The sequence below is a fragment of the Aspergillus novofumigatus genome, assembly GCF_002847465.1.
Source record: "Aspergillus novofumigatus IBT 16806 chromosome Unknown P174scaffold_3, whole genome shotgun sequence".
NCBI classification, from domain to species: domain Eukaryota; kingdom Fungi; phylum Ascomycota; class Eurotiomycetes; order Eurotiales; family Aspergillaceae; genus Aspergillus; species Aspergillus novofumigatus.
The window spans coordinates 2,517,463-2,540,900 of record NW_020194276.1 but is presented as its reverse complement, the minus strand read 5'-3'; the positions used below and the strand labels follow the sequence as shown (position 1 = coordinate 2,540,900).

The window sequence follows — 23,438 nt, the reverse complement described above, 5'->3', positions numbered from 1 at the left end:
TTCACTTCACGACCGCGATAGCCAAATAGCAAATACAGAACCCGTCTCACGAGCACATGGGCAGGTTCAGACCATGGCTTATCTCATGAGAGCTGGAGCTCTCTGCCACCATAGAAGCGCTCTTTCAAAGCGCAGCTTTGGATATCGATTCCTTGCGACGAAAACATACGACCCTCTCCGTATTCTCTTTTGCGGAGCTGACGAGTTCAGCATAGCTTCCTTGAAAGCTCTACACGCAGAACATGTCAAACGACCAGATCGAATATCGTCAATTGACGTTGTTTGCAGACCTGGAAAAAGAGTAGGGAGGGGTTTGAAGAAAATACGGGAGGGTACTCTGTCCACTTTCAAGGATCAATATGCTTGGAACTATGCTCACTCATTTTATCTGGTCAATAGTCCCTATCAAGGCGGTCGCAACAGAACTTTCACTTCCAATTCACGAGATAGACACATTCAAAGACTGGGCGGTAGATTATAGTCCTCGCCGCCTTGGTAGACTTGCTGTACTGATGCTGTTAGCCCCCAATACTGCCCGCAGGTCCCATCAATCTGATAGTGGCTGTGTCCTTTGGCTTATTCGTACCTCCCCGAATCCTCAACGCCGCCAAGTACGGTGGATTGAATGTTCATCCATCTCTGCTTCCGGAGTACGCTCCTCAAAATCCTAAGCAGTTCCTCAAGGGGGTTCGTCTAATGGATGAATGTCTAGTTTCCGTGGTCCCGCCCCGCTACACCATACTCTTCTAGCAGGGAGAACGAAAACCGGCGTTACGCTTCAAACCCTACATGTCAAGCATTTCGATCACGGCGTCATCCTCCAGCAGACTCCAGCCCCCGGTTTTGAGATACCGAATCCTGACACATGCACCGTTCCGGAGCTCCTAAACATCGTTGCCCCTAAGGGAGCGGAGATCCTCTTGGATGGTATTCGCAAAGGATTGTTCGTCCCTCCCATAGAAGACGCAGGCTGGCGGGCATCACAGAGCGATGAGCCATTAATTCATGCGGCGAAGATCAAGCCAGAGGATAGACACATAGACTGGGTCAATTGGACGTGGAAGGACATCAACAGGCGGAATCGCGTGCTCGGTCCGCTCTGGAGCAAAACCCTCGCGGTTAGCGATCCTACTCCAGGAAATCCCTTGTTCCAACAGCGCAGGGTAATCCTGAGCGAGATGGAGGAAGTAGATACGCTAAAGGGCTGCGAGGCTTTCTCTCTTGTTCCCGGCTTGCCTTTCGTGGACAGTGCACATCCGATTGATCGCCAACAAGGAAAGGGGCTGTACGTGTTCACAAGAGATGGCAAACTGATTCGGATCCATCAAATGAAGGTCGAAGGAGAACAGAATGCAGATGGTGTTCGCGCTGCGCTCAAAGCTCGGATGCTTAGCGATCGGACCTTTCACTCTGGCGCTGCCGACTTCACTCCGTTCCATAACCCTTTGCAATAAACCAAAGAAGAGCGAGCATCGTCATTTCATTTTCATTATTCTAACAATATGATACCGCTTACAACGTTGCTCGAGTCTCAAAATCTATTTACTTGGCAGCTATCACTCATGCTCCAGCTGGTCTTCTGGGCCACAACGCTTATTTGATCGCAAAACCGGCATCTATGTTGTCAGCGCTGCGATAAATGACATAAATTGGACCACCTACCAACTTGGATGGACTGTCCAGTCATGGACGAGTTCTGAGCCAGCATAACATATGCATTGGCAGCGTCCTCCAGCTCAGGCTAATGGCCACTCGATTAGCTAACGAGGGGAGAGTATAAAAATTCGACCTATCTTACCAATTTCCCAAGTACCGCTTTGTTCTTGAAGGCTGCGATCTTTTCAGGAGGGAACCGTTGCCCCTGTAATTTGATTAGCCTGAGTTCTGCGCTGCTCACTCTGTTACGGTCTGACATACCCATTCAGTGAGCAAGAGAGCAGGAACTACAGCGTTGACACGGACTTTTGAACCTTGACTCTGTGCGAGACACTTCATAAGGTGCAAGCCTATGTTGAAATTGTGAGTCATGGTTTACTCATGGCTTTGACTATGGATCCTACCTGCTGCCTTTGTCACAGCGTATGGTATGCTGCTTCCGCTTGGTGTGACAGCCTAAATGGTTCTTATAAGCGCCAACCTTCACAATATATAATGACCCAAATATGGGATTGGTGGCTACCTACCGCAGTGGACGAAGTGATAATGAAGACACCGCCGTCGGGGTTTGCGTTGAATGTAGGAAGTGCTTCCTTGAAGAGGTACCAACTACTCTTGACATTCGTTGTCCAGCACTGGGTGAAACTGTCAGCTGTTGTTGTCCATAAAAGTGGACTTCTTACCCTGTCCCAGTCGTCATCATTCATGGCGTCTAAATCGCTGAATGTAGTCATTTTGGTCCAACCCTTGACGACAATTAGTCCGAGGCAATATAGTGAGAAGCATCCACTGATAGAACTCACTGCATTTGAGATCACAATATCCAGACCTCCAAGCTGTTCAATCGTGGTCTTGATCGCATTGCTGCAGTCTTGACGGCGACTTGCGTCCTAGATTTGCAGGCCTCAGTCAATTGTCCAGCTCGTTGAATCTGTCTAGCTCGCATTTGTGGATTGCCACAGCAGGCAAGCAAGACTTACACCTTGAATAGTGATTGCCTTGACGCCGTACTGAGTCTGTAGGCTGGACGCGAGCTCCTCCGCAACGTCTTTGCTCGAAAGGTAGTTGATCGCAACGTTACACCCTTCGGCAGCGTACTTTTGAGCCACTAGAGCTCCCAATCCTCTGAATACCTGTCAGCGTCAGTCAACAATAAGAAGCCGGATTAGCAGATGTACCGAGAGCCACCAGTAACCAGGGCATTGCGGCCTTTTAAGGAGTAGGACATGATTTCCCGAAATACCTTTCTAGAGGTATATTTATGGAGAATTTAGACAGCCAGTATCTAAGTGATAGGGAAGGATAATTACCGAGACATAAATAGTATATTGGTCGACTGACGCGGGGTAAAGCATTCAGCTATGGGGAAGATATCGGTATAATTCCGATATCTGGATGGGAGCGGAATTATGAGTTGCTCTCTGGCTTGACAGGTGGCGCTTGATGCTCCCAATTCCTACATATACACCAGCGTCCTCTTCAAGAAAAGCAATAGGCAGGCACAAGGCTCAATTGACCATCTCAATCTCAAGTACGGGGGGAAGGACATACTGAATCGAGGAGGTGCACTGGGCGCGCATACCTGGCCTCGGCTTTGCTGTTAGTGTTGTGGCTGATAGACACAGCTATATCGTTTATCATTATCTCACAGTATCTGTAATAGTATACATATTCTAAGAAATATGGTAGATTGAATCTCAACGCCATCAGAATGCAACTAGTCTACCAGCGTACCGGCATATTCGGTTTTCCTCATGCCCCTCCAGGCCCGTTTTCCTGCCAGATCAGGCCATTGCACAAGAAATCGATCAGCAAAAGGTAACAATAGCTTTCCGCTTAGACTAAATGTTGTGACCCGTGCCCATGACTCTACGTAAATGGTACGCAGCTGGAAGTAAACTGGCGCTGACGCATCCTCTGATCTCTTCGCGTGGGATGATCTCGAGCTATCCCTGTCTTGGCGGTTCTTGATATTGAAAAGAGACTCCAGATAGTGAGACAGTCGCAAAAGTTTGGCGGCCAAAACCATACAGACTGCAGTAGCCGGACCGTTGGTTAGGATAACGTCCGGGTATGGCGAGTTTGTTCTCGGAAGCGGCGACTTTTGCTCGGGATGACGGCCGCGGAGTACAAGAAGGCAAGCATTAAAACATTGAAGGGTTGAAAGAGGAGCAGTCAGGTAAGACTGGTGCACACGGCGAGCGCGAGGAACCGTGACGATTGCGTAGGACTCTGCGGTGTTGCTGCAATTGGCAGGAAATGATAGCTTTGAACTTTGCTTCAGCCATTCTGTCTCAAACTCCACAGCCCTCGCAGCGCTAAAATTGTCGCCCGAGCTGACGACGTAGGTGCGGTAAGTATATGTCGAGGGGTCGAGTTTCATACGCCGCAACATAGAGAACATCTCCGCAGTATGTCCGCCGCTGCCTAGGACGACGAGAAGATGAGTTGGACTATTCTTTCGTCGCCACTTCGGAACTATGGAATTTTGCGATATTGATAGAGCGCGAATGCAGAGCTGAAAATAGAGTCATGAGCATGCAGCAAAGAAGGAGGGATTGAGCAGTGTCCTCACAATTAATGCTATAGTGCCGCATATGGCCACAAACAAGAGGCCATAGAGGATTAACTTGACCCACGGCGGAGCCATGGGGAGCTTATTTTCGCGATTTCAGACAAAGATTGCCAGTTGAAGTAAAATTAGCCACTGTTGTAGCTAGATCTCGTCCTCAACGTAGGGCACTTGAAGACACGGTATCAGCAAACGACACCCGTTTCGCTTGTTTTTGTTGGCATCCTAGCTCGGACAACCTTTCAAAGCTGGAAATACACCTAAGGTTATCATTCAGTTGCAGCTACCCTAGAGTCAATGAGCCATTGTGTCTTGGGATGGCTGGAGTTGTCAACATTCCCATGGTGTTATATCATTGGATTAATTGCAGACGGCACGTGGTCCGTGCGGATCTCGGTGATTATTTTCCTGTTGTTGTCTTAACTCCTGCGATAGACAAAAACACCAAAGATACCGTTTATCATCATCCCATAAGTAAATTGTTTTTCAAGCGAACTAGATTCTCTCTTGGAACAATCATCATCAATGTCATCGGATCTGACATGAAATACTAAACCATGTTCTCCAAGCGACTAAGCTGCTTCTATTGTGGACATCGCTCTGCGCAGGCTGACAGAAACGTTCGCAAATGGCGCTGCAAACACTGCGAAGCGGTCAACTACCTGGATGAGGTATGTGCTTGCTTTTGTGCGCCTTCGTTCTTAGTATATTCCGGGTTAACGCAGATGCCGGCACCAGAAAGGAGAGATTACCGACCCTCCCGCCGCTGAAACGAATCCTACTGTTTACGGTCCTGGAGCCACAGACGTTCCCTTTGAGTCGGTTGATCTTACAGGATCCGGCCTCTTCTGTGCTCAGTGTGTTCGCAACCAGCATCTCTTCACAAGTGCACTTGCCTCTTATTTTCCGTCGCCGGAGGATCCAAATTATAGCGCCTACGAGCGGGAATATCCCAGTTTTCGCAGGAACCTGGAGGAACGATACCCGCAAGTATGCGCAAACTGCGAACCTCGGGTGAAGGAACGGATACGTCAAGCTGGATATGAGGCGAAATCGGACCACCTTCGACGGATGATGGACAGGAGCAAAGCGGGAAGGGCAGCGAGACACGCGCGGCGGTGGAATTGGAGAAATCTACTGGTGTCAGCGGGTGCCATGGGTTACTGGGGCAGCGTTGCTGGTCAACTGTCCTGGGATACTCTGGGAGCTCTGAGTGCCGATCATCATCTCCGCGATATGTACGATGACTTATCGCCGCCGTCCATTGCGTCGTGCGCTCGTGCGACATTACAGACACGTCAACTACCGAGTTCATGCTGGATTGATTTGTCTCCCTACGCTGGTCTAGCTCTGATTGCGGGAATCCTGTCCTTGTGGTGGAACCCGAAACTGCGACTCAAGGTCGAAGGCAGAGGAGGACGCTTCGTCGGGCTGGGCGAATACTATCAGGTGCAGCTCATCGTCATGGTGGCGCGATGCGTCTTCTGGGCTGTACTTAAAGACCCTTCTTCCAGTGGACTACAACCGACATTGCCGCCGGCTCTGCATCTATTTATGATACTCCTCACGATCCTGGTAAGTCTCGTCCTTTTTGAGGAACGAATGAATCGCACGCTGACAGAATCCCAAGTCCGTCGTTATCTCTCGGCGCGTTGTCAAGTATGACACTCGCCCACTGGTCGCATGGTCGGATAGCACGCCAACCGCGACTGCTAGTGAGAAAGCAGTTGCGTCACCCGTCGCGCAATCGAGCGCGACTACTCAGCGTTTCACCAGCCTTCGCGGAACCGACCAGCAAGGTACTCCACGCTTCCCGCTTGAGAAGCTGGCAACTCCCCGACCAGTACCGGAAACGGAGCCCGTTATTTCTCCCACGCCTCCTCCAGAGGTGGACGATATGGATTGGACCCCTTCTGTACAGCACGAAATCACGCCGACGGTTAGTGTCCGTCAGAGAGACACACCGTCTGTCCTCAACGGACCTTTACCGTTCTATGGATCACTACCTGCGGCCCCTAAACCTCCATCATGGGCCCTTCGGACCCAATCTTCGCGGCCGAAGCCTATACAGCAGGTTGTTGAACGCAACCCATTTCACCGTACACCCACTCAGTCGCCAAGTTCCTGGCAACGTAAACCCGCCGCTCAGGCAGATTCGGTCTTTGCACCTCCAAAGTTCTTTCCTACCAGCGACCATCTTGCTTCAACTGGGCTGGAGAGTTTGTTCGACCGAGCTTTTACGATCAAATCTCCTGAGGATGAGGGAAATGAGAACTGGCAGCAGCACCAGCGAGCATCGAGTGCGCATGCTCGCCAGTCTGCGGATATGCAGACACTCTTTATGTTCCTGTACTTTCGGGTGGGCCTACTGCTAGCATCTATTGCTGCCTGGCTTCTGTCACAGTATAACCATCTCTCAATTCCTGGCAATTACGTCGAGGTGGCTTCTCTTGGGAGTGCAAGTCTGATTGCGGGATTTGCATTGTTGGATGTCCTCAAGCAGCCCATCGCGCAATGGAACGGCATGGAGATCCTTGTTTATTTCGCCGAGCTAGTGGCGGCCGTCCACCTTGGGGGGCACCTTCCACATGTGTCGTTCGAGAGACATTATTTTGACAGATATGGGAAACTTCTGTTGGTCTTCATGACCGTTCAGGAAGCATTGGGGCTGTTATCTCTCTACCGTATTGCGACAACTGGCGATACCGGCTCTCAAGTGCAGCAGCCCAGCCAGTCTCCGGACGCAAGCTCCCCGGGCAGTCCATCACTCGGGAGCCATGTTCGGCCCGAGCAACCATCTTCATCATTCAGTTCTGCTGAGCCCCCTGTTCCCCCTCTTTCGTTTTCTTCGACTGCTGCCGGTTCCAGCTTCATGACGCGGTCACCAGAGGCACAGTACCAACTAGCATTTCCGAACCAGAATCAAGGTCTCAAACGTGATCACAGTTTCACATTGAATAGTCTCAAGGACAATGAATCCGACTTCTCTGATGCCTACGATCGCGATTCAGACACCGAGACGACCGTGACGACAGCGACGACAGCCACAAGCAACACGGTCAGGAATATCCGCTACGGACGGAACCCGACTGATACATTCTTCTCACCAAGACGCTCAGAGCTTGGTCCTGGAATCGGGGGGTTGAGTCTTGATGACAAGCCCACCCGGCGAGTGACACGCAGTCAGTCGCAGAGACTCGCCGGAAATGAGGGAATTAGTAAATACTCGATGCGTGGCTTGAAGTAACCGCTTGGCCAGCTTCAACCAATTTCTTCTCTTTATGCTATGACGCGCATTAGTGGAGTTGGGTTTGCGTTCTTTTGAGATCCGGATATTTGCATTCATTAAGATATTGGATTTGTCACATCTCGAATTGTCGGAAGCGTTCCTGTTGATTGATTGATATTATTCTGCATCCACTTTACCCCAGTCTGTCTTCTTGTTTCATCGCTCTGCTATGTGGGAATTTACCGTGGGTTTGTACATAACGACAGGAATATACGACTTACGACCAATGATGAACAGATAGTTACCCTACAAGTTCCGATGCCACCACTACTTTAACCAAAACATCTATCAAACAGGATAATCTGATTCATAGCAAGTTACCAGAACTCTCTCACCAGGACATTACACGCATAGCTATCTATTGCCTTTCGACCCTTGTCTCAACGATGGTCTCAGCCTCCTTGTCGGTCGTCGAACTCATGGCCCGCTCGGCATCGGCCACCTTGCTATTCTCGGAAGTGGTGACGCCGAACAACTCATCCATTTTCTCGAGTGAGAGACCTATCCTCGTCAGCATGAACTGTCGATACAAGATTTTGAAACGGGGGGAAAAGTTACCCTTGGTCTCAGGGATGAAGAACCATACGAACACAAACATGGAGAGACAGAAGCAGGAGAAGATGATGTACGTTCTTTGAACCGTTAGCATACTTCACCTTGTATGAGAGGACTTTGGGGGAGACTTACCCGTAACCATTCGCACCGACGGTAGCAAGCATATTGGGGACGGCGCGGGCGACAACAAAGTTGAAGAGCCACTGGGTCGCGGCAGCGAAGGAGACGTTCAGGCCACGCAGGCGGGCGGTGGGGATCTCGGAGACGTAGATCCAGCAGACGGGCCCCAGCCGAACTGGAAGCAGGCGGCGAAGAGGAAGATGCAGACGAGGGCGACGTAGCCGGCGGGGATGACGGGCTCGCCGGTCTTGGGGGGCGAGATGCGGACGTACAGGCCGATGTAGAGCATGGTGAGGCCCTGTGCGATGGAGGTCCAGAGGAGGGAGCGGCGGCGGCCGAGGGAGTCGGCGACGAAGACGAGGAAGACAGCGCAGCCGACGACCTTGACGATGCCGTAGACGCCTGTGGCGAAGAGGCCGGTGGCGTTGCCGGTGACGCCGAGGTTCTTGAAGATCTGCGGTGCGTAGTAGTTGATTGCGTTGGTGCCGGTCATCTGCTGGCAGATCATGAGGAAGATGCTGATGAGGGCGCGCTTGCGGTTGCCCGGGATCGTCCACATTTCCCGCATGAGGTCCCAGGGGCCGGAGCCGCCGATGAGCTGGCGCTCGTGCTCGAGCTGCGCGACGATGTCCTGGAATTCGCGCTCGATGTAGGGGTGGGTGGGGGCAGGTGGCGCACTTGGGCGAGTGTGGCGCGCGCGGCTTCCCAGCGGTCCTGGCGGGCGAGCCAGCGGGGAGACTCGTTGCACAGGAGCATACCGACCAGGAGGAGGATGGCGGGGAGGGCCTGCATGGCCAGCGGCACGAGGTACATGGCCGGGCCGCTGATGTGCAGCAAGGAGCCATAGTTGATCCAGAACGCCAGCATGATGCCCATGGTAATGAAGAGCTGGTACAGCCCGGTCAGCATGCCACGGATGGCACGAGGAGCGTTCTCCGACACGTAGAGGGGGTTGATCATCGAGGCGAAACCGACACCGAAGCCGGTAACTAGTCTGCAAAGACGGATCGTTCAGCGCATGCTCCACACGAGTGTAACGCACGGGCTCGGGGTCACTCACCGTCCAATATACAGGGCCTCCAGGTGGCCACTGGCGGCAACCTGCATGATCACACCAAGGATCGCCATAATCGATGCCGATATCAGACCGGGCTTTCTTCCCCAGCGATCAGCCACTTGCGAAGCGATGAGGGCTCCAAAGAAACAGCCCGCTTGCAGCGTGGACACAATGTTGGCAGACAGATTTGCCTGGGCGACTGAACTCAGATTGTTCAGGCCATATTTCCTGGTGACGGTTAGAACAAACTCGCCATGGTTATATTCTCGGTAAGGAGACGCACGCCATGAAAGGTTTCATTGTGAGAACACCCCCAATGATACCTGTTTCCATCCCAAAAAGCATACCACCAAAGCATGCCTACAGACTCGTCAGTCTCTGAATACGGGGGATATTGTAGGACAACGGACCGAGCAGGCAAGCATATACACTCTCCACCCATAGATTTCCTTGGGATCCTCTCGTATCGCCTCATTGTGGACGAGCTTTCTGAGGAGGGCAGACATGTTGACGACGACAGTAGGCTCCTCAGCAGGGTTAAAGAATTAACAAGTGAAAAGTCGATATTATTTAAGACACCTGGAACGCGATTAAAATCCCACGCTCATCCCTGACAAGATTATTGAAGAAGACCCCTGAAGCGAAAACCGAAGGCAATTCTAGATCCCAGGGATGACAATGATTATGTCTCTTTCACCCCAACAGACCAGCAGATCGACCAACTGACCCGGTAATGTATATATAACCGACGGTGTCTGATATCACTAACCGTCACCCTGCAAATGTGTGGGTAATATGACTGGCAGCCACGGAAAAAAAGACGACGAGCGCGCCGGAAACTTTCCACGAATTACAGCAGATGATGAGCAGTTCAGGCGAAGATACTTCAGACGCCGAGAACGCTTGGAGCTCGTTGTTAGGGCGGGTTGGACGGGGAAAAAACGAAGGTCAGAGGACAAGGGTGTATGTCCGTCTGGGCAAAGAGAACCTATCGGTTTCGGTAGGATGATAGCGCCATGCTATTGCTCACTTAGCCAGACCAGCCGGTAGACAGGATCTTTGACCCTGTCCTTTCTGTGGTGGCTGATGGTCAGCATGGGGGAAAATAACCGGGGGAAGGTGGTTTGCTCTGCGAGGACGGGGTAGTGTGGGGGCCGACAACGAATTAGATGGGATGACTGAGATGACTGAGACTCACCAAGCCGTTTAGAGCTTGATCCCAGCTTGGGGATGGCTGGTTGATGCCCCGAGTCACGCATGGCACCTGATTTGAAAGCACCAAGGATGGCCAAGGGTCGGTACGAATGGTGGAACGGCGAGGATGTGCCAAGCAAAAATGCGGAGGGGAAGGACAAAAGCAGAAAGCAAGTTTGCGGGAAAGTAGGGGCCGATCAGCATCAATTCGACTTGTTCGGGGGCGAAAGGTTGCATCTAAGCTGCTTTAGTGCGGCAGGTCGGCTCACTTGGCTGAAGCTAGTGAGTGGGTGATTTAGCCAGAAACGTTCATTCATCCGGTCCTGGCAAATGGACATCGTTGATACGAATAACAAAGTAATCTACACGTCTTGGTAGTTGCCTGTCTTATCAGTCGATTGCTGTTAATCAATTTCATTTGCGCATTCTACCCCAAGGATAGATATTGTGGTGATGCAGATAGACAGTTTATGGAAGGTGGGAGTAATCCATCGCGATCCTTCGCTTGCCCTTTCAATCCTGCTGCCCCATGATCTGCTTCAGCTTGCTCGGAATGTCTGGAACCCGTTCCCATCTCGCGCGCCATTTCTCCTGCCAGTCGTCGCCGTTGCCTTCAGCTGGCAGGGCGAATACCGCCGTTGCCAACCAAGTGTCGCTCCCGGGGCTGAGCTTCGATCCTAGCGAAGGGAGCAGAGTACGACCGTAGAGCAGATTCGAGTTGGCATCTGCCAGCACTATCCTGCCTTCTCGATCCACATTCGGCTGGAGCTCCACAATGCCGACGGCACCGACGGACGAGACCGTGAGCGCCCGTCGCGATTCCGTCAAGGTACCTTCGGTTGAACCTGGAGTGAATGGGCCGAGAATGCGGCCGTTGTCGCTGCGACAGCCGTAGATTGCAAATGCCCCTTCATTAACCAAGAGTTCGCGCTCTGTTCTTACGCGGTGAATACGAAGGTGCCAGTTTTCGGTCTCCTCGGTTGGAGGTATGAGCCACGTATCGACAGCAACGTCCTTCCACGGCTTCCAGCCGGACACGAGCATGGGAACATCATCAAGCCATTCAAACCGGGCATCTAGTGCCAATCTTCGTGTCTGCCAGATATCGCCCCCATCGTCAGAGAGAGCAAGCATACTATCTGGTGCGTGCTGTTCTAACTGATAGGAGCCAGTGGGAACGGAATATCCAAACGAGGCGCTGTAGGCAAACTTGCCATATTTGGCCTGGGTAGCTTTCAGGGGGTAATGGCAGGCCTGACCGGACGACAGCAGAAACCAGTGTCCACCACGATGAACCATAATGTGCTTGGGGTGTTCAAGGGCTGCGACGGCCGGAAGGGAGGCAGTTGGGTAGGGCTCCTCCTGCGCTGCCCAGAAGGGATGCGATTCCGGCAAGACCAGGGGAACAAATGACAGACAGCACCAATAAGGAGATCCAGGAGAGTTGTAGTTTTCCGTCAAGTACATGTTTGCGTAGGAGTATCCCAGGTTCAACGTGCCGTCACTGTTGAAGATGTCTTCCTGGGTAGCCCACCAACGGAAATGGCGCAGCAAGATACCTTTGACCACTCCCCAGGTCAACGGAGCAGGTAGCTCAACGTCCGCAAACGCCAGTGCACCCCAGAATCCGACCATGGCAAACCGATACGTCATCGATCGTCCAAATGGAATAGCACTGCCTGATCCTAGTTAGCATGACTGAACAGATTCCCAGAAAAACAAGTGGAAGACCAACCATTTGGACTGAAATAATGGACAAAGTTTTGAGCATATTGCCTCGCACGCTCACGGTATCTCTCAGCGCGAGGTTGGTCAAAATCACCCGCCAACTTGGCATATAGCAGCTGTAGAAATTGAATGGCAAAGGAGCCCGAGTAGTAATCCATCTGGTGATGGCTCTTGGGGCCATCATTACTCCAGCCTGCGTCGACGTGAAACGTATCCAGATGATCCATGTCTGCCTCAATACGAGCAAGCGAGTAAGGAGCATTATTCCTCCGCAGACCAAGGTTGGCAAAAACCCGGAACCACAGCCTGTACGATAAGGTGAGAACAAGCCCCCAAACAGTTCTGTAATTCAAGACCTACCAATTGGTATTTGGCATCTCGCGCGCATTTATCTGCGCCAGCCAATTTGCAATATTCTCCTTCTGCTTGTCCGTCAACGGATCCCAGAAGACGTGAGGAGCAACCGCCAACGTAAACCCGATAGGACACATCTCCACCATGCGCTGATCCATATCCTCAATGTCGCCCCAGTACTCCGGATGGTCGGGATCAGTCCCGCTGATAAAGCCCTCGCGCCAACGAGCTGCCTCTGCATAGTCATAGCCTCCACCCAGCAAGGAACCCAGGGCCCAGAGGGGACGTGCAAAACCCTCGATCTGGGCGCCACCTTCATCGAACCGGGTCGCTGACGAGCCGATCTTCACACGACTGCAGCCGGGTGTGAAGCGCGGGACGAGCGCATCGAGCAGCGCTCGACAAGCATCTTGAAAGTCGCTGCGTGTGCGAAAGGGAGACCGACTAAAGGCATGGGTAGGCGTCCTTCCATTGGCGTGGACGGACATTGTGATCGATTGACCTGTTTGGGTGTTTATGATCAAGATAATTCGAGAAAAGTCTCGTCACTACCGCATGCATCGTTGTCTCAGTACCTGAGGGTGCCAGTTCCTGGTTATATGTCATCTGCATGGGGCTGTTTTCCTAATGACCTTGAGGAGGGGCAGGTGGGCTGTGGGCATGGCGATCGGGGTTCGGAAGGAAGTCCGATATGATAACCTCGAGGGGTAAATGGCCTGACTGCTCTTAGTGATGGATAAATCGCTGATGCAGATTAAGCTTCTTCCATGGATAGGACAGTGTCTCGCACTTTGCAGGTTGTTATTGGATGGTTAAATGGGAGGTGCAGAGATCCTCAAGGTAGAGTCGGGGCCCAATTTAGCCGAAGTGGAAGTGGATACGGACATCAGTCTGGCTACCTTGAGGTCCGCATCATCCTGTTTGGAAACAAACAAAGATCTTGAGTTATTCTAATATCCTCACGGACAACTCTTCCGTAGGCTTTAGCCATGGACTAGTTCAAGGGTAAGATAAGCATTGCAGTGCCCCCAAGTACAGCACCAGGGCATCGGACGATAGGTATGATGTTCACTTGCGTGCTGCTGAATTGGAGAAGTTTATCTGATTGCCGAGACCTGTGCTCCAGCTTCTTTGCTTGAACAGTGAGGAGCAAGCAAAACGTCCGAGACGTTGATCTCTGGGCAGGGTATACGCAATCGAGTCTTCTGACTCTTATTGAAGGGGTCTGACAGAATAAGACCGACCAGATCTCGAGCGCAAGATGCGACGAACTATGGCTTATGAAAACAACATTGACACAGACCAGGAGATATATGCTCGCGATGGACTTTTAGGAAGTCTTGACGTACGAACGGCTTGCCGCTTATCGTCAGCACCATCTGGTCCGGTCTGTATGAGGAGCCACGGAAGTGGTGCTCGATCGAATACTGAGCAGAACAGGCTCGATTCAGGAGATAAGTAGGAGGCTCCAAAATCAGTCAGGCCAACAGAACTCTGTCAACCCTGGGAAATGTGACTCACATTACTCAAGATCTGTCGAACTACAATATGAAGAATAGAGACGACTACCCCTTTATCGTCAATTGTACTTCTTGACCACGCACTGACGAATATGAATGGGTTTGACCATGCATACTGCACCGCCATCCAGTCCGGTCCACAGACCTGCACCCGTTGTCCTGATCTAATGGTCAAGGCTTCGAGTAGGGTGCATATGTGAGTCTGCCTGCATCACAGCATGGCTAGCTAATTGGCGGATGCATTTTGAATTAAGTATTTCATATTTGAGACCGATCTGCTAGGAGTTGTAACAATGGCAAAAGCACGTTGGATATGTCACATCAACAAGAGACAACGGCAATTGATCTGTTATTGTGATACAGATCAAATGGATGTATCATCAGATTTGCGACGAGGAGTGTACAGCGGACTTGAAGAATTGAACTCCCTGGGCCAGATATATTTTACCTAGATCTTAATCTGTGTTAATTTCATTGGTAAGAATAACAACATACACCATCCGGAACAAGCACGGCAGTTTGTCAATCTATTAACTAGAGTCAGATACATCCAAATCAAGTTATTTGAAATTAGTACACTGACTGCAAGGACTCTTCGTAAAGCAGGATGTTTCAGGACCGTTTCATACACTTGGATCGATCCATAGGGCAGCGGATTTCATAATAGTCCACTGAGACCCTGTACTATCCGCTCTAAGATTTCCTAAATGTAGGCAGACCGTCCCATGAGTCAGTTGATTCAGTTCTAAAAAGTAAGAAGTACAATCTACGCAAGTACGATGCCGCGTACTGTTGAGATTTTGGATATTTGTGGCATGGCTGATAAATGCATTTACAGGATTATAACCTACCTTATAGGTACAACGTGAATGATGCTTAGTATATATTGTGACACACAGAACTGCTCAAGTTAACCACTCTATGGATTACTATCTGGGACTCTGGATCCAACTAGACTGTGTACTTTCTGGAAATTTTTCTTTGCGGTGCTAATCTCCAAAGGGAGTGATTTCATGTGTGAGTTCAGTGTGGGTTGCCTCAGTTAACAGTGTCTGCCAAGTTCCCCGGAAATTCCGTCCTGACACAGTGGCAATGCTTCGTTGATATATAATAATCACAGAGTACTCCGTAGATAGGGAGGAATAAACTCAGACGTCACAGTCCCCATCAATGTTAGGTTCAAATGATCCTTGCCCGCAAATAAAGTCAGACGACAACAGCCCAATATTGAGACACGATACATAATATTGCTCAGTTTTGAGATGGGGGAGAAGTTGCCAGTTGCCACTGGCACTGTTCCAAGGTTGAGCAGAGACGGTGCTCACCATGAAAACCAATGACTCAAGCTGAGTGGTGGATTTTCCTTCTGGATGGCTTCAAACAGCGGATCGGAATCATCCTGCTCCCCGGTCGCGGAGAGCTTCTTTCTGCCTTGTCCAGTAGGATGCGACCCGAGCGGTCCCAATTTTCAACTGGTTGGACCCCGTCACCTGAGTACAGATGGAATGGAACTCGAACATTGGGTCCTGGATGATTTTTGGATCCTCTCACGTGGAAAGGCGACTGTACCATCCAAACTTCAACCGTGCGTTAGCTTGTCTAATTAATCGATGAGGAGAGCTGGGATCTACTCCCTAGTGTCTGGATGAAACAGCTAATCGTTGTTCAAGCTGAACCTTCGAACATGTCGGCATTTGATACTTTCTTCGGTCATCTGTCTACAATGATATTCAATATTGTTGACTTACAATATGAAGTGGGAATGGGAACCTAGAGTAGCAGTAACTACGTACAAAGTTGGTGCTCTTGATAGGATACTTAGTATTGCATAGTTCGGACATTCTCTCGACCACAATGAACCATATTGAACTGCCGAACCTCGGGACGGTATAACCAATGTACAAAGGGTCAAAGAAACAATCATCAGGCGACAAATCAGGCCCAAATGTTAATTAATTCAACCAATCAAATGATCTTTGAGGAATAGATTATAGATTATTATGGTTAACGAAGAGGTGGTCAGTTTGGCTGGTAGGATCCGGCCAACAACAGTGAACAGCCACAATTGCATCCTTCTGCACCCAGAGTCTGCATGGGGTAGATAGAAGATGCTACTTGTCCTTTACCTGGTAGATATCAGGGTGCTATTATGATAATCCTTAAATTATGGACAGGCATTCCGAAGTACAGTACAGATGGTTGAGTTGATGGATAACAATTGGATGTTGATAGATGTGTATTGCCGGAGCTCTAATTTTGTAAATGGACGATAAGCAGGCCATGACCAAGGGTTTACTTCTCAAGACATCCGAAGTTTAAGGGTAGCGAAGGTGTTAATATGTGTTCAGATTACAACAACCTTCAACACTTCGTGTTCAATTTCTACGCGGCAAGACAATCCCGAGGACCACCCAGTAGCCCTGTGTCCCCACAAACAAGCACCACTAGTAACATTCACCATCAATTCATCATGTCGTAGTATCAAAAAGAAAGTGATGGAGATTCTAGATAAAGTCACAATTGATGAGTCGACAAACCAGGAATGCAAGGCAAATGACAAGCGCTTGACAGAAAACGCTCCGGGATCGACGGTCGGCTCCCGGACGAGTGGCAATCTTTGCTCCTTTGTGCAAAAGCTCGCGGGTCACTTTGATGAGGACCCGTCAATGGTCTCCATCTTTGGGGGAAGTCCAGAGTATTAGTCTAGGTGCAGATCTTAGATTCTATCTATCGCTGTCGCTCGAATCTGATCTGTGCTTATTTTCCGAATTAGGGCGTCGTAGACTCGTAGCAGACCATTGAAGCAAATGACATGCAGTATCTAGGAAAATACCCGAATCGGGACTTGACTGGATTTCGATTTGATTGATACATCTGACAAGTCAAATATGTTAGTTTCCCAGAAACGCTGGAATCAGTAATGCGACAAGCAAGGGAATCTAGGGATTAACAAGTTTATTAGAGTATGTGCCTGCAGGTCATCTAGAAAGCTAAAGACTTTAAGGGGTAGTTGAGACCTCACTGATCTACACAGTACGTAGTCATCGGAGCAGTCAAAGACTAATACAAATAGCTTTTGAGGACTGTCTGAAATTTCCCATCGACCAATGCTCCTTAAGCTTAGGAAGTGCACGATCTTCACATGGTTACATAGACTGTTGTGACGCGGTCCGACTAGGCGCAGCATATGTGAGTCCCTGCATTGTACAGACTGTAGTAAGTATTAATTAAAATCTGCAGAAAAGACAGCATGGACATTACATCATAGGCTCTTTTTCTAATAGAAATAAAGTATAATGATACTAAGAGTTACATGTGATAATTTCTTTTTTCCTTTGTTCTGACTTCTTTGAGAATAATCAACAAAGAAGTTGAAGAACCAAGGTACCATTATCATTATTGAGTATTTATCTACTCTGTAGTCAGGGGTGCATGAGCATCTCATGATCTCCTAGTATTATTATTTACCTGATAAGTACTACCTTCTCCAGTACCTAAGTAGTTGACCCACTGTTACCCTACCTAGTCTCACAGGTTCCGTGGCTTTCCTGTTCCTTTGAGTTTCCATAGAAAATTTCGCATGCAGTTTCCTGCCCCACCAGCGTCCTTTCTCTGCAATTTTACTGGCAAATATTGCGAGTTCCCTTCGCTTGGTGGATTTTAACCTTTGTACCTTTTCCTCTGGTGCTCGGAACTAGAATCTTTTGGGAATTTTGATGATGGTGGAAAGGATCAACTGGGAACTTCCTCCGTCGTTAGTCCATACTGCCTCTGCAGAGTTAGTCCATTTTCCCTCCTCTTTCTTCCTGTCTCTGACTCTCTGTCTACCCATCGGATTATGTCTACGGAGTAATCAGCCATTCATCATATCATATTTTTTTTTATTACCGCATTCCTGATTATTGATACTACGTACTCCATATGGACTAAATTTCCATTCCCTCTGACCATTCCCTCAGATCCAATCATCATCTTCAGCCCCATCAACTATCAACGGCCTCCTGAACATCGGCCCGGACACCGTCGCAAAAAAAGGTCGTTTACCATCCAGGATATCTCCAGGTTCAGGCTTTTCCTGGTCCTAACCCTTTTACGCCATCATACATTATTATCCTCTAAGGCTAGGTATGGTATCACTATCTCAGTCTCTCGCTCTTTTCTCACATGTCTCTCTTGATCTCTTCCCTGTCCTCAATTCTCTGCCATCTGCCTCCTTAGCCCTATCATTCTATCCCTGAAGCTTCAATTACAAGCAATTATCTGTCGTCTTCCCTGACCCCTGGTCAATTTCTTCCAAGGATTCCATCCGTTCATCGGGACTTTCTTTCCTCTTCTCCCCACTCTTCCTAACTTTCTTCTGGTTCTTCTCCCCACTTGATTCACCTAAGTAGTAAATCTCTCCTACCTGGCTACGCCCCCTTCTCCTCAATCGCACTACCACCGTCATCACCGCTACCAGGAACTATTGATACTTGAAACTTGACATTCTCGGTTGCTCATGATTCTCCTGTTTCCCCAGGAATAGCCTCTCTCCTTTCCGTGGTCCATGTGGAAACATCATCGACCATCTTCCAGATCGGATTCCAAGTCTGGGAACGTCGATTCAGGCCATCTAAATCTGTCTGAGTTTGGCTTCTTTGGTCGCTCCAAAAAGAAATCTCCGCTCCGTGAGTACTACCCTACTATCTTCTACAATACTTAGAAGCCTCTTGGGTGTTTTTGTCTCTGTTTTCTTTTTTCCTCTCTCTTCGTATTTGCAGTTCTTTTTCGATCTCTTCACACTCTTCCTTGAATTGTTAATTTTTTTTTTTTCTGGCTCAATTATACGACTTCCTAGTATAATTTCCCACTACATCGGAACTTTAATCCCCTTTTTCCTTCTTCGTCTGCTTCCCTCCCTCCATCCTCTTGTCTCCTGCGTTGTCAATCCCAACTATATTCGACACGGAGAAATCAAGCCGTCAAAAAATAGTGGCATCACCAGACCCTCAGTCGTCGTTGTTATTGCCATTTGGTTCCTTACTGAAAGTCGGGCCAGCGGACCGTTTCTACCACTTACTGACGAGTATCTGCAACCTTTTGCGTGACCTGCAGATTTCCCCTCCCGGCCAGAGTCCCCCTCGCGTTCACCTCTAAGGAGCTTCCGTTCATTCTCCCGTTCTCACGCAGATCGGCCGGGAACCAGTGCATCTGGTCAAACGCACACTTCTCGATCTCGTGCTCCTTCCACTGTTAGCACGTCGCTTCAATCCGACCATCCTGGCTTGGGCTGGCAGTCGACCGCCGGCACAAACTCTTCGCGAGCATCGTTCAACTCTAGATCAGGTAGACCAATGGCGGGGCTGATGGACGTTGACCGTAGCCGTACCCGGAGGGATCGAACGTTTGTCGGTAGTGAATGTGCCGTATGCGAGGAGCCGCTAGAGCATACCCTGCGCGGAGAGCGGGTCCTCCAGTTCTCCTGCACACACGTGGCGCACGAAGCCTGTTTCTACGAGTATATCAAGGAGTTTGAGGGCCAATATTGTCCGACCTGTGATGCCCCATTAGGGCTGGACACCAGCCGCGGGGGTCATGTACTTGACATCGGTAAGCGAAAAGATGCACTTCGGACAGCATAGTGATTGCAACTGCTGGGGTACTGACCATCCTCGTTGTAGAAAAATTGAGCAACATTGTACGTTCGGTGACTAGCGATGCAGCCACGCAGCGCAGTGGTTTGACCACCCCAACTCCGTGGGATCAGCCGTCAGCTCGTGGGCGAGCACCCAGCGAGACGGGAAGCCGGTCATACAACAATCGCGACAGTCGGGACATCTGGGCGAGAAGGGATAGCCGCGATACGGGCAATACGGGCAGCCATCGTGAGCGCGAGCGAGTGGAGCGGATGACCACAGGCTCACGGCAACAGCATTCCAGAAATGGAAGTGCTGCAGGATCGTCGGGCGACTACGATGCTCAGCAGCAGAGCAACGGCAGGCGACATGATTATGACGTTCAAGCCATGGAATCCGATCTTAGCCCTCGCGCGGCTCCCATGAAGAACCCCATCCCCGCCCCCACGGTGACGATCCGCAGCGAATTCCCCACACTCAACCGGTCCAGACAACAACAATCTTTGACGTGCTTGGTCACGGTGGAAGTTCCTGAGGGAGTATGGCATCCGGATTCGGAGGACTTGCGACAAACTTCGTCGGGTGCGTCGCAGCCGCAGGATGAGCCTTACGGCGGCGTGGTTCGCTTTCCGACTGCGGATGCTCGATCCATCCAATACGAGCCCCAGGAGAACCTTGACGAAATCGCTGAGGACTTGCGAACGCGGGTCGACAACTGGCATGGTCTTGAATTTTCGCGGTACGTTTTCTCCCATACGAGGTTCTTGATTGGCGAATACTGATTGGTCTTCAGGTTCGGAAAACTCCGCTTGCATGGACACATGCGAGTGGGCAAGGATCGCGAATCATGGCAGGACCTGGAGTGCTATCTTTTCGCAGAGATGCTTATTTGTATTAAGGAAAAGAAGACAAATGCTCATCAGTATGATGACCAGTCCAAGCGCAAGACTCGGAGCTCGCTGAAAGGCTCGATTCTTATCAAGAAGCATCTCAAGTCTATTGAAGCGTCGCCTGGTAAGCTGCGATCGACTTTGAGATAAGGGTATCGGATGCTGACCACCATAGATGAACCTGTCCTCACGCTTAATCTGTCAGTCAGCGAACTTCCTTGCTTCTACCTTCGCTTCCAGAGCCGAAACGAATTAGAGATCTGGCGTCGAGCTCTTCGCGATCTTCATAACTCTGATGCATTGTCCCGACACACTGACTATGACCTGGATCATTCTGGAGCTGAGGAGGAGGACTACCGGGCCAGCCAGATCAAACGACAGGCGTCAATTAACTCATCCTACGGTGCCGGACGGTCTAACAATACAGCCATCACGGATTATACCACCGGTGCAGATAATCTGCCCACGTTGAGTGCCCACATACCTCTCGATATTGTGGTTGTTATTCCCGTTTCTTCGTCCATGCAGGGGCTGAAGATCACCCTGTTGCGAGACGCACTCAAGTTCCTGGTGCAAAATCTCGGACCCCGAGATCGTATGGGCTTGGTAACTTTCGGTTCCAGCGGTGGCGGCGTGCCCCTTGTTGGAATGACCACCAAGTCGTGGGGCGGATGGAACAAAATCCTCAGCTCCATTCGACCTGTCGGACAGAAGAGCCTTCGTGCGGATGTTGTCGAAGGCGCCAATGTTGCAATGGACTTGCTGATGCAGCGCAAGTCCAACAACCCCATTTCTACAATCCTCCTGATCAGCGACTCGTCCACTTCCGACCCCGAAAGTGTCGATTTCGTGGTGTCTAGGGCCGAAGCTGCCAAGTGAGTTCCTCCATCACCAGAGATCAAGAGCATAGATGACTGACCATTTGCAGAGTGAGTATTCACTCGTTCGGCCTTGGACTGACTCACAAGCCCGACACAATGATCGAGTTGTCCACGCGGACAAAAGGCTCGTACTTGTACGTCAAAGATTGGATGATGCTTCGAGAATGTGTTGCCGGCTGCTTGGGCGCACTGCAAACCACTTCGCATCAGAACGTCAAACTGAAGCTCCGTCTTCCTGAGGGTTCGCCTGCCAAATTTGTGAAGATTAGCGGGGCTCTCCATACAACCAAGCGCGCTACAGGCAGAGATGCCGAGGCGGCCCTTGGAGACCTCCGATTTGGCGACAAGCGTGATGTGCTGGTACAGTTGGTCATCCAACCAGACAACTCCACGCAGGAAAGCATGCCGCAGGATCCTTGGGAAAGCCTGGTGTCCGGATTGGAAGCTCTCGGAGGTGGCTCCGATGCAGACGAGCAACGCGTGCTGAGCGTCGAGGAGGTTCCTTTGATCCAGGCGGATCTCACCTATGGTGATCTCCTCCGTGATGGTCACCTGACGCACTCGCCTCGCCCGTCACTGCTTACCGTGCCCATGCTTCCATCCAATCCGAGAGCCAAGAATGGCAGACCTTCGACACCACCCATTCCTCCTCACCCGTCCATTGTCCAGCGGCGCATGGAGTTGCTCACGTCTGACATGCTGACCCGAGCCTTGACACTTGTGACTCGGGGTCAACATGACCGCGCACAGCATCTCTTGACCGAAACACGAAGCATTCTTAAGGGTCTCGGTAAGGGTAGCCTTCCACCGCTACCGCCAGGTGCTGTAAAGCCGGCCAGTCTCAGCGATGCCGGAAGTCGCGGCGAAACTCCCACATCGACCTCGCCGAGATCCTCCAACTTCACCGAGGGTCAGTCGTCTGTTACATCAGATACTGCAACTATTGCCCCTGTTGCTGCAGTCGACGCACAGACCATCACAGCGTTGGATGCGGACTTGACGTCGGCAATGGAGTGGATCAATCATCCTGCCGTGTTTGGGCGAGACTCGCGCAAGGCCGTTCTACAGGCCATTGGGGTCATCTCGTCGCAGCGCGCTTACACATATCGTACGCCATCCGAGGCTCACTGGGCCCAGCGAGTCGCGGGAATCCGACGATTGATTGAGCGGTCAAAAGAGTGGCGCGAGACTGGAGACGACGCCTTGACAGAGGAGTAGTCAGTTATTTGGATTATTCTCTCTTCTTCTTGGTTTACCTTTCCCCTTATTCTACTGTTTGATTATTCAGTTACCCCTTTTTCAACCCCCTTTTTACCTAATATTCGTTCTTCTCTCTGGTTACCCGGCTGAGTTGGCAGGCTTTTTCTTGTTATGATACCACTTTGTTCGAGAATGACGGCGCAGCATGATACCACGGATTTCCCGAGTTTATATCACCTTGTCTGCATCTGATATTTTTTTTATGACGTATATACCTGTTTATAAATCACCTAATCATGCTTTATAATGTTATTTGGTCAGCGGCCGGTGTGGGATCTTGGATATGGATGACCTGTACGTTCTCAGTGGTGGGAGGTTAGTCATTCTTCATCGCACCTTTGGCTACGGTCTTGTTCTTCAAATTGGTTACCTTTTGGGTGTCCATGATAACCTGCATTTGACTTTATGTCTGTAAGGAAGGTCTCTGAATAGTCGAGTGGAATACCCAAGACTTTCAAGCCTCCGATGAACTCGTAAGCTGCTCATTATTCATCTCTGTCAGTATAGAAGAATGGCGTCAGTTTTCATTGCTGCAGTAGACAGCCTTGAGGACATTCAGCCAGCTATTCATGGGAGGCTTCATTGCCGACACGTGGCAGAGAATAGGATTATGGTCTACAACATGCGAGCGGCACGTCGGAGATCAAATGAGGCGCGACAGCTCGACAGTTGATGTAGGGCATGTATTTACCAGGATGTATTGTATTGTATCATACCGTTCAGCCCAAGTATGTGCTCACGTACTCC

At 50.3% G+C, this 23,438-nt stretch overlaps 9 protein-coding genes across 9 annotated transcripts; 5 read left to right on the top strand and 4 right to left on the bottom strand.

Moving 5' to 3' along the window:
• Positions 1-73: 73 nt before the first annotated feature.
• P174DRAFT_367446 (methionyl-tRNA formyltransferase) lies at positions 74-1,454 on the top strand (the record flags this gene model as incomplete). The annotated part of the gene is made up of 4 exons (XM_024822171.1): positions 74-311; positions 400-495; positions 560-650; positions 713-1,454. The coding sequence occupies 4 exons, from the start codon at positions 74-76 to the stop codon at positions 1,452-1,454; spliced, it is 1,167 nt and encodes a 388-aa protein (XP_024684282.1).
• A 23-nt stretch (positions 1,455-1,477) lies between these two features.
• Positions 1,478-2,930, bottom strand: P174DRAFT_440287 (SDR family NAD(P)-dependent oxidoreductase). The gene is made up of 10 exons (XM_024827022.1): positions 2,835-2,930; positions 2,637-2,781; positions 2,460-2,546; positions 2,340-2,402; positions 2,184-2,291; positions 2,061-2,112; positions 1,918-2,006; positions 1,799-1,861; positions 1,663-1,741; positions 1,478-1,616 (listed from the first exon to the last, which is right to left on the bottom strand). The coding sequence occupies exons 1-10, from the start codon at positions 2,882-2,884 to the stop codon at positions 1,594-1,596; spliced, it is 759 nt and encodes a 252-aa protein (XP_024684281.1). The 5' UTR covers positions 2,885-2,930; the 3' UTR covers positions 1,478-1,593.
• Positions 2,931-3,294: 364 nt separating this feature from the next.
• P174DRAFT_387266 (glycosyltransferase family protein) lies at positions 3,295-4,544 on the bottom strand. Its single transcript, XM_024823350.1, has 2 exons — positions 4,232-4,544; positions 3,295-4,174 (listed from the first exon to the last, which is right to left on the bottom strand). Exons 1-2 carry the CDS (start codon positions 4,304-4,306, stop codon positions 3,374-3,376), a joined length of 876 nt encoding a protein of 291 aa, XP_024684280.1. The 5' UTR covers positions 4,307-4,544; the 3' UTR covers positions 3,295-3,373.
• A 133-nt stretch (positions 4,545-4,677) lies between these two features.
• Positions 4,678-7,764, top strand: P174DRAFT_387263 (uncharacterized protein). The gene is made up of 3 exons (XM_024823349.1): positions 4,678-4,899; positions 4,967-5,803; positions 5,859-7,764. The coding sequence occupies exons 1-3, from the start codon at positions 4,786-4,788 to the stop codon at positions 7,473-7,475; spliced, it is 2,568 nt and encodes an 855-aa protein (XP_024684279.1). The 5' UTR covers positions 4,678-4,785; the 3' UTR covers positions 7,476-7,764.
• A 72-nt stretch (positions 7,765-7,836) lies between these two features.
• On the bottom strand, positions 7,837-10,203 carry P174DRAFT_511394 (sugar porter family MFS transporter). Its single transcript, XM_024831785.1, has 8 exons — positions 9,660-10,203; positions 9,533-9,609; positions 9,253-9,477; positions 8,871-9,186; positions 8,401-8,835; positions 8,205-8,329; positions 8,076-8,149; positions 7,837-8,018 (listed from the first exon to the last, which is right to left on the bottom strand). Exons 1-8 carry the CDS (start codon positions 9,753-9,755, stop codon positions 7,876-7,878), a joined length of 1,491 nt encoding a protein of 496 aa, XP_024684278.1. The 5' UTR covers positions 9,756-10,203; the 3' UTR covers positions 7,837-7,875.
• Positions 10,204-10,789: 586 nt separating this feature from the next.
• P174DRAFT_404559 (glycoside hydrolase family 154 protein) lies at positions 10,790-13,113 on the bottom strand. Its single transcript, XM_024824043.1, has 3 exons — positions 12,532-13,113; positions 12,179-12,477; positions 10,790-12,122 (listed from the first exon to the last, which is right to left on the bottom strand). Exons 1-3 carry the CDS (start codon positions 13,011-13,013, stop codon positions 10,957-10,959), a joined length of 1,947 nt encoding a protein of 648 aa, XP_024684277.1. The 5' UTR covers positions 13,014-13,113; the 3' UTR covers positions 10,790-10,956.
• A 402-nt stretch (positions 13,114-13,515) lies between these two features.
• Positions 13,516-14,170, top strand: P174DRAFT_440282 (uncharacterized protein; the record flags this gene model as incomplete). The annotated part of the gene is made up of 2 exons (XM_024827021.1): positions 13,516-14,002; positions 14,057-14,170. A coding segment is annotated over exon 1 (185 nt), but the record flags the coding sequence as incomplete, so codon positions are not given.
• A 2,319-nt stretch (positions 14,171-16,489) lies between these two features.
• On the top strand, positions 16,490-16,967 carry P174DRAFT_440280 (uncharacterized protein). The gene has a single exon (XM_024827020.1). It carries the CDS (start codon positions 16,541-16,543, stop codon positions 16,745-16,747), a length of 207 nt encoding a protein of 68 aa, XP_024684275.1. The 5' UTR covers positions 16,490-16,540; the 3' UTR covers positions 16,748-16,967.
• A 1,250-nt stretch (positions 16,968-18,217) lies between these two features.
• On the top strand, positions 18,218-23,104 carry P174DRAFT_440278 (von Willebrand and RING finger domain protein). Its single transcript, XM_024827019.1, has 6 exons — positions 18,218-18,712; positions 19,140-19,634; positions 19,706-20,399; positions 20,454-20,674; positions 20,726-21,425; positions 21,479-23,104. The coding sequence occupies exons 1-6, from the start codon at positions 18,592-18,594 to the stop codon at positions 22,647-22,649; spliced, it is 3,402 nt and encodes a 1,133-aa protein (XP_024684274.1). The 5' UTR covers positions 18,218-18,591; the 3' UTR covers positions 22,650-23,104.
• Positions 23,105-23,438: the final 334 nt, after the last annotated feature.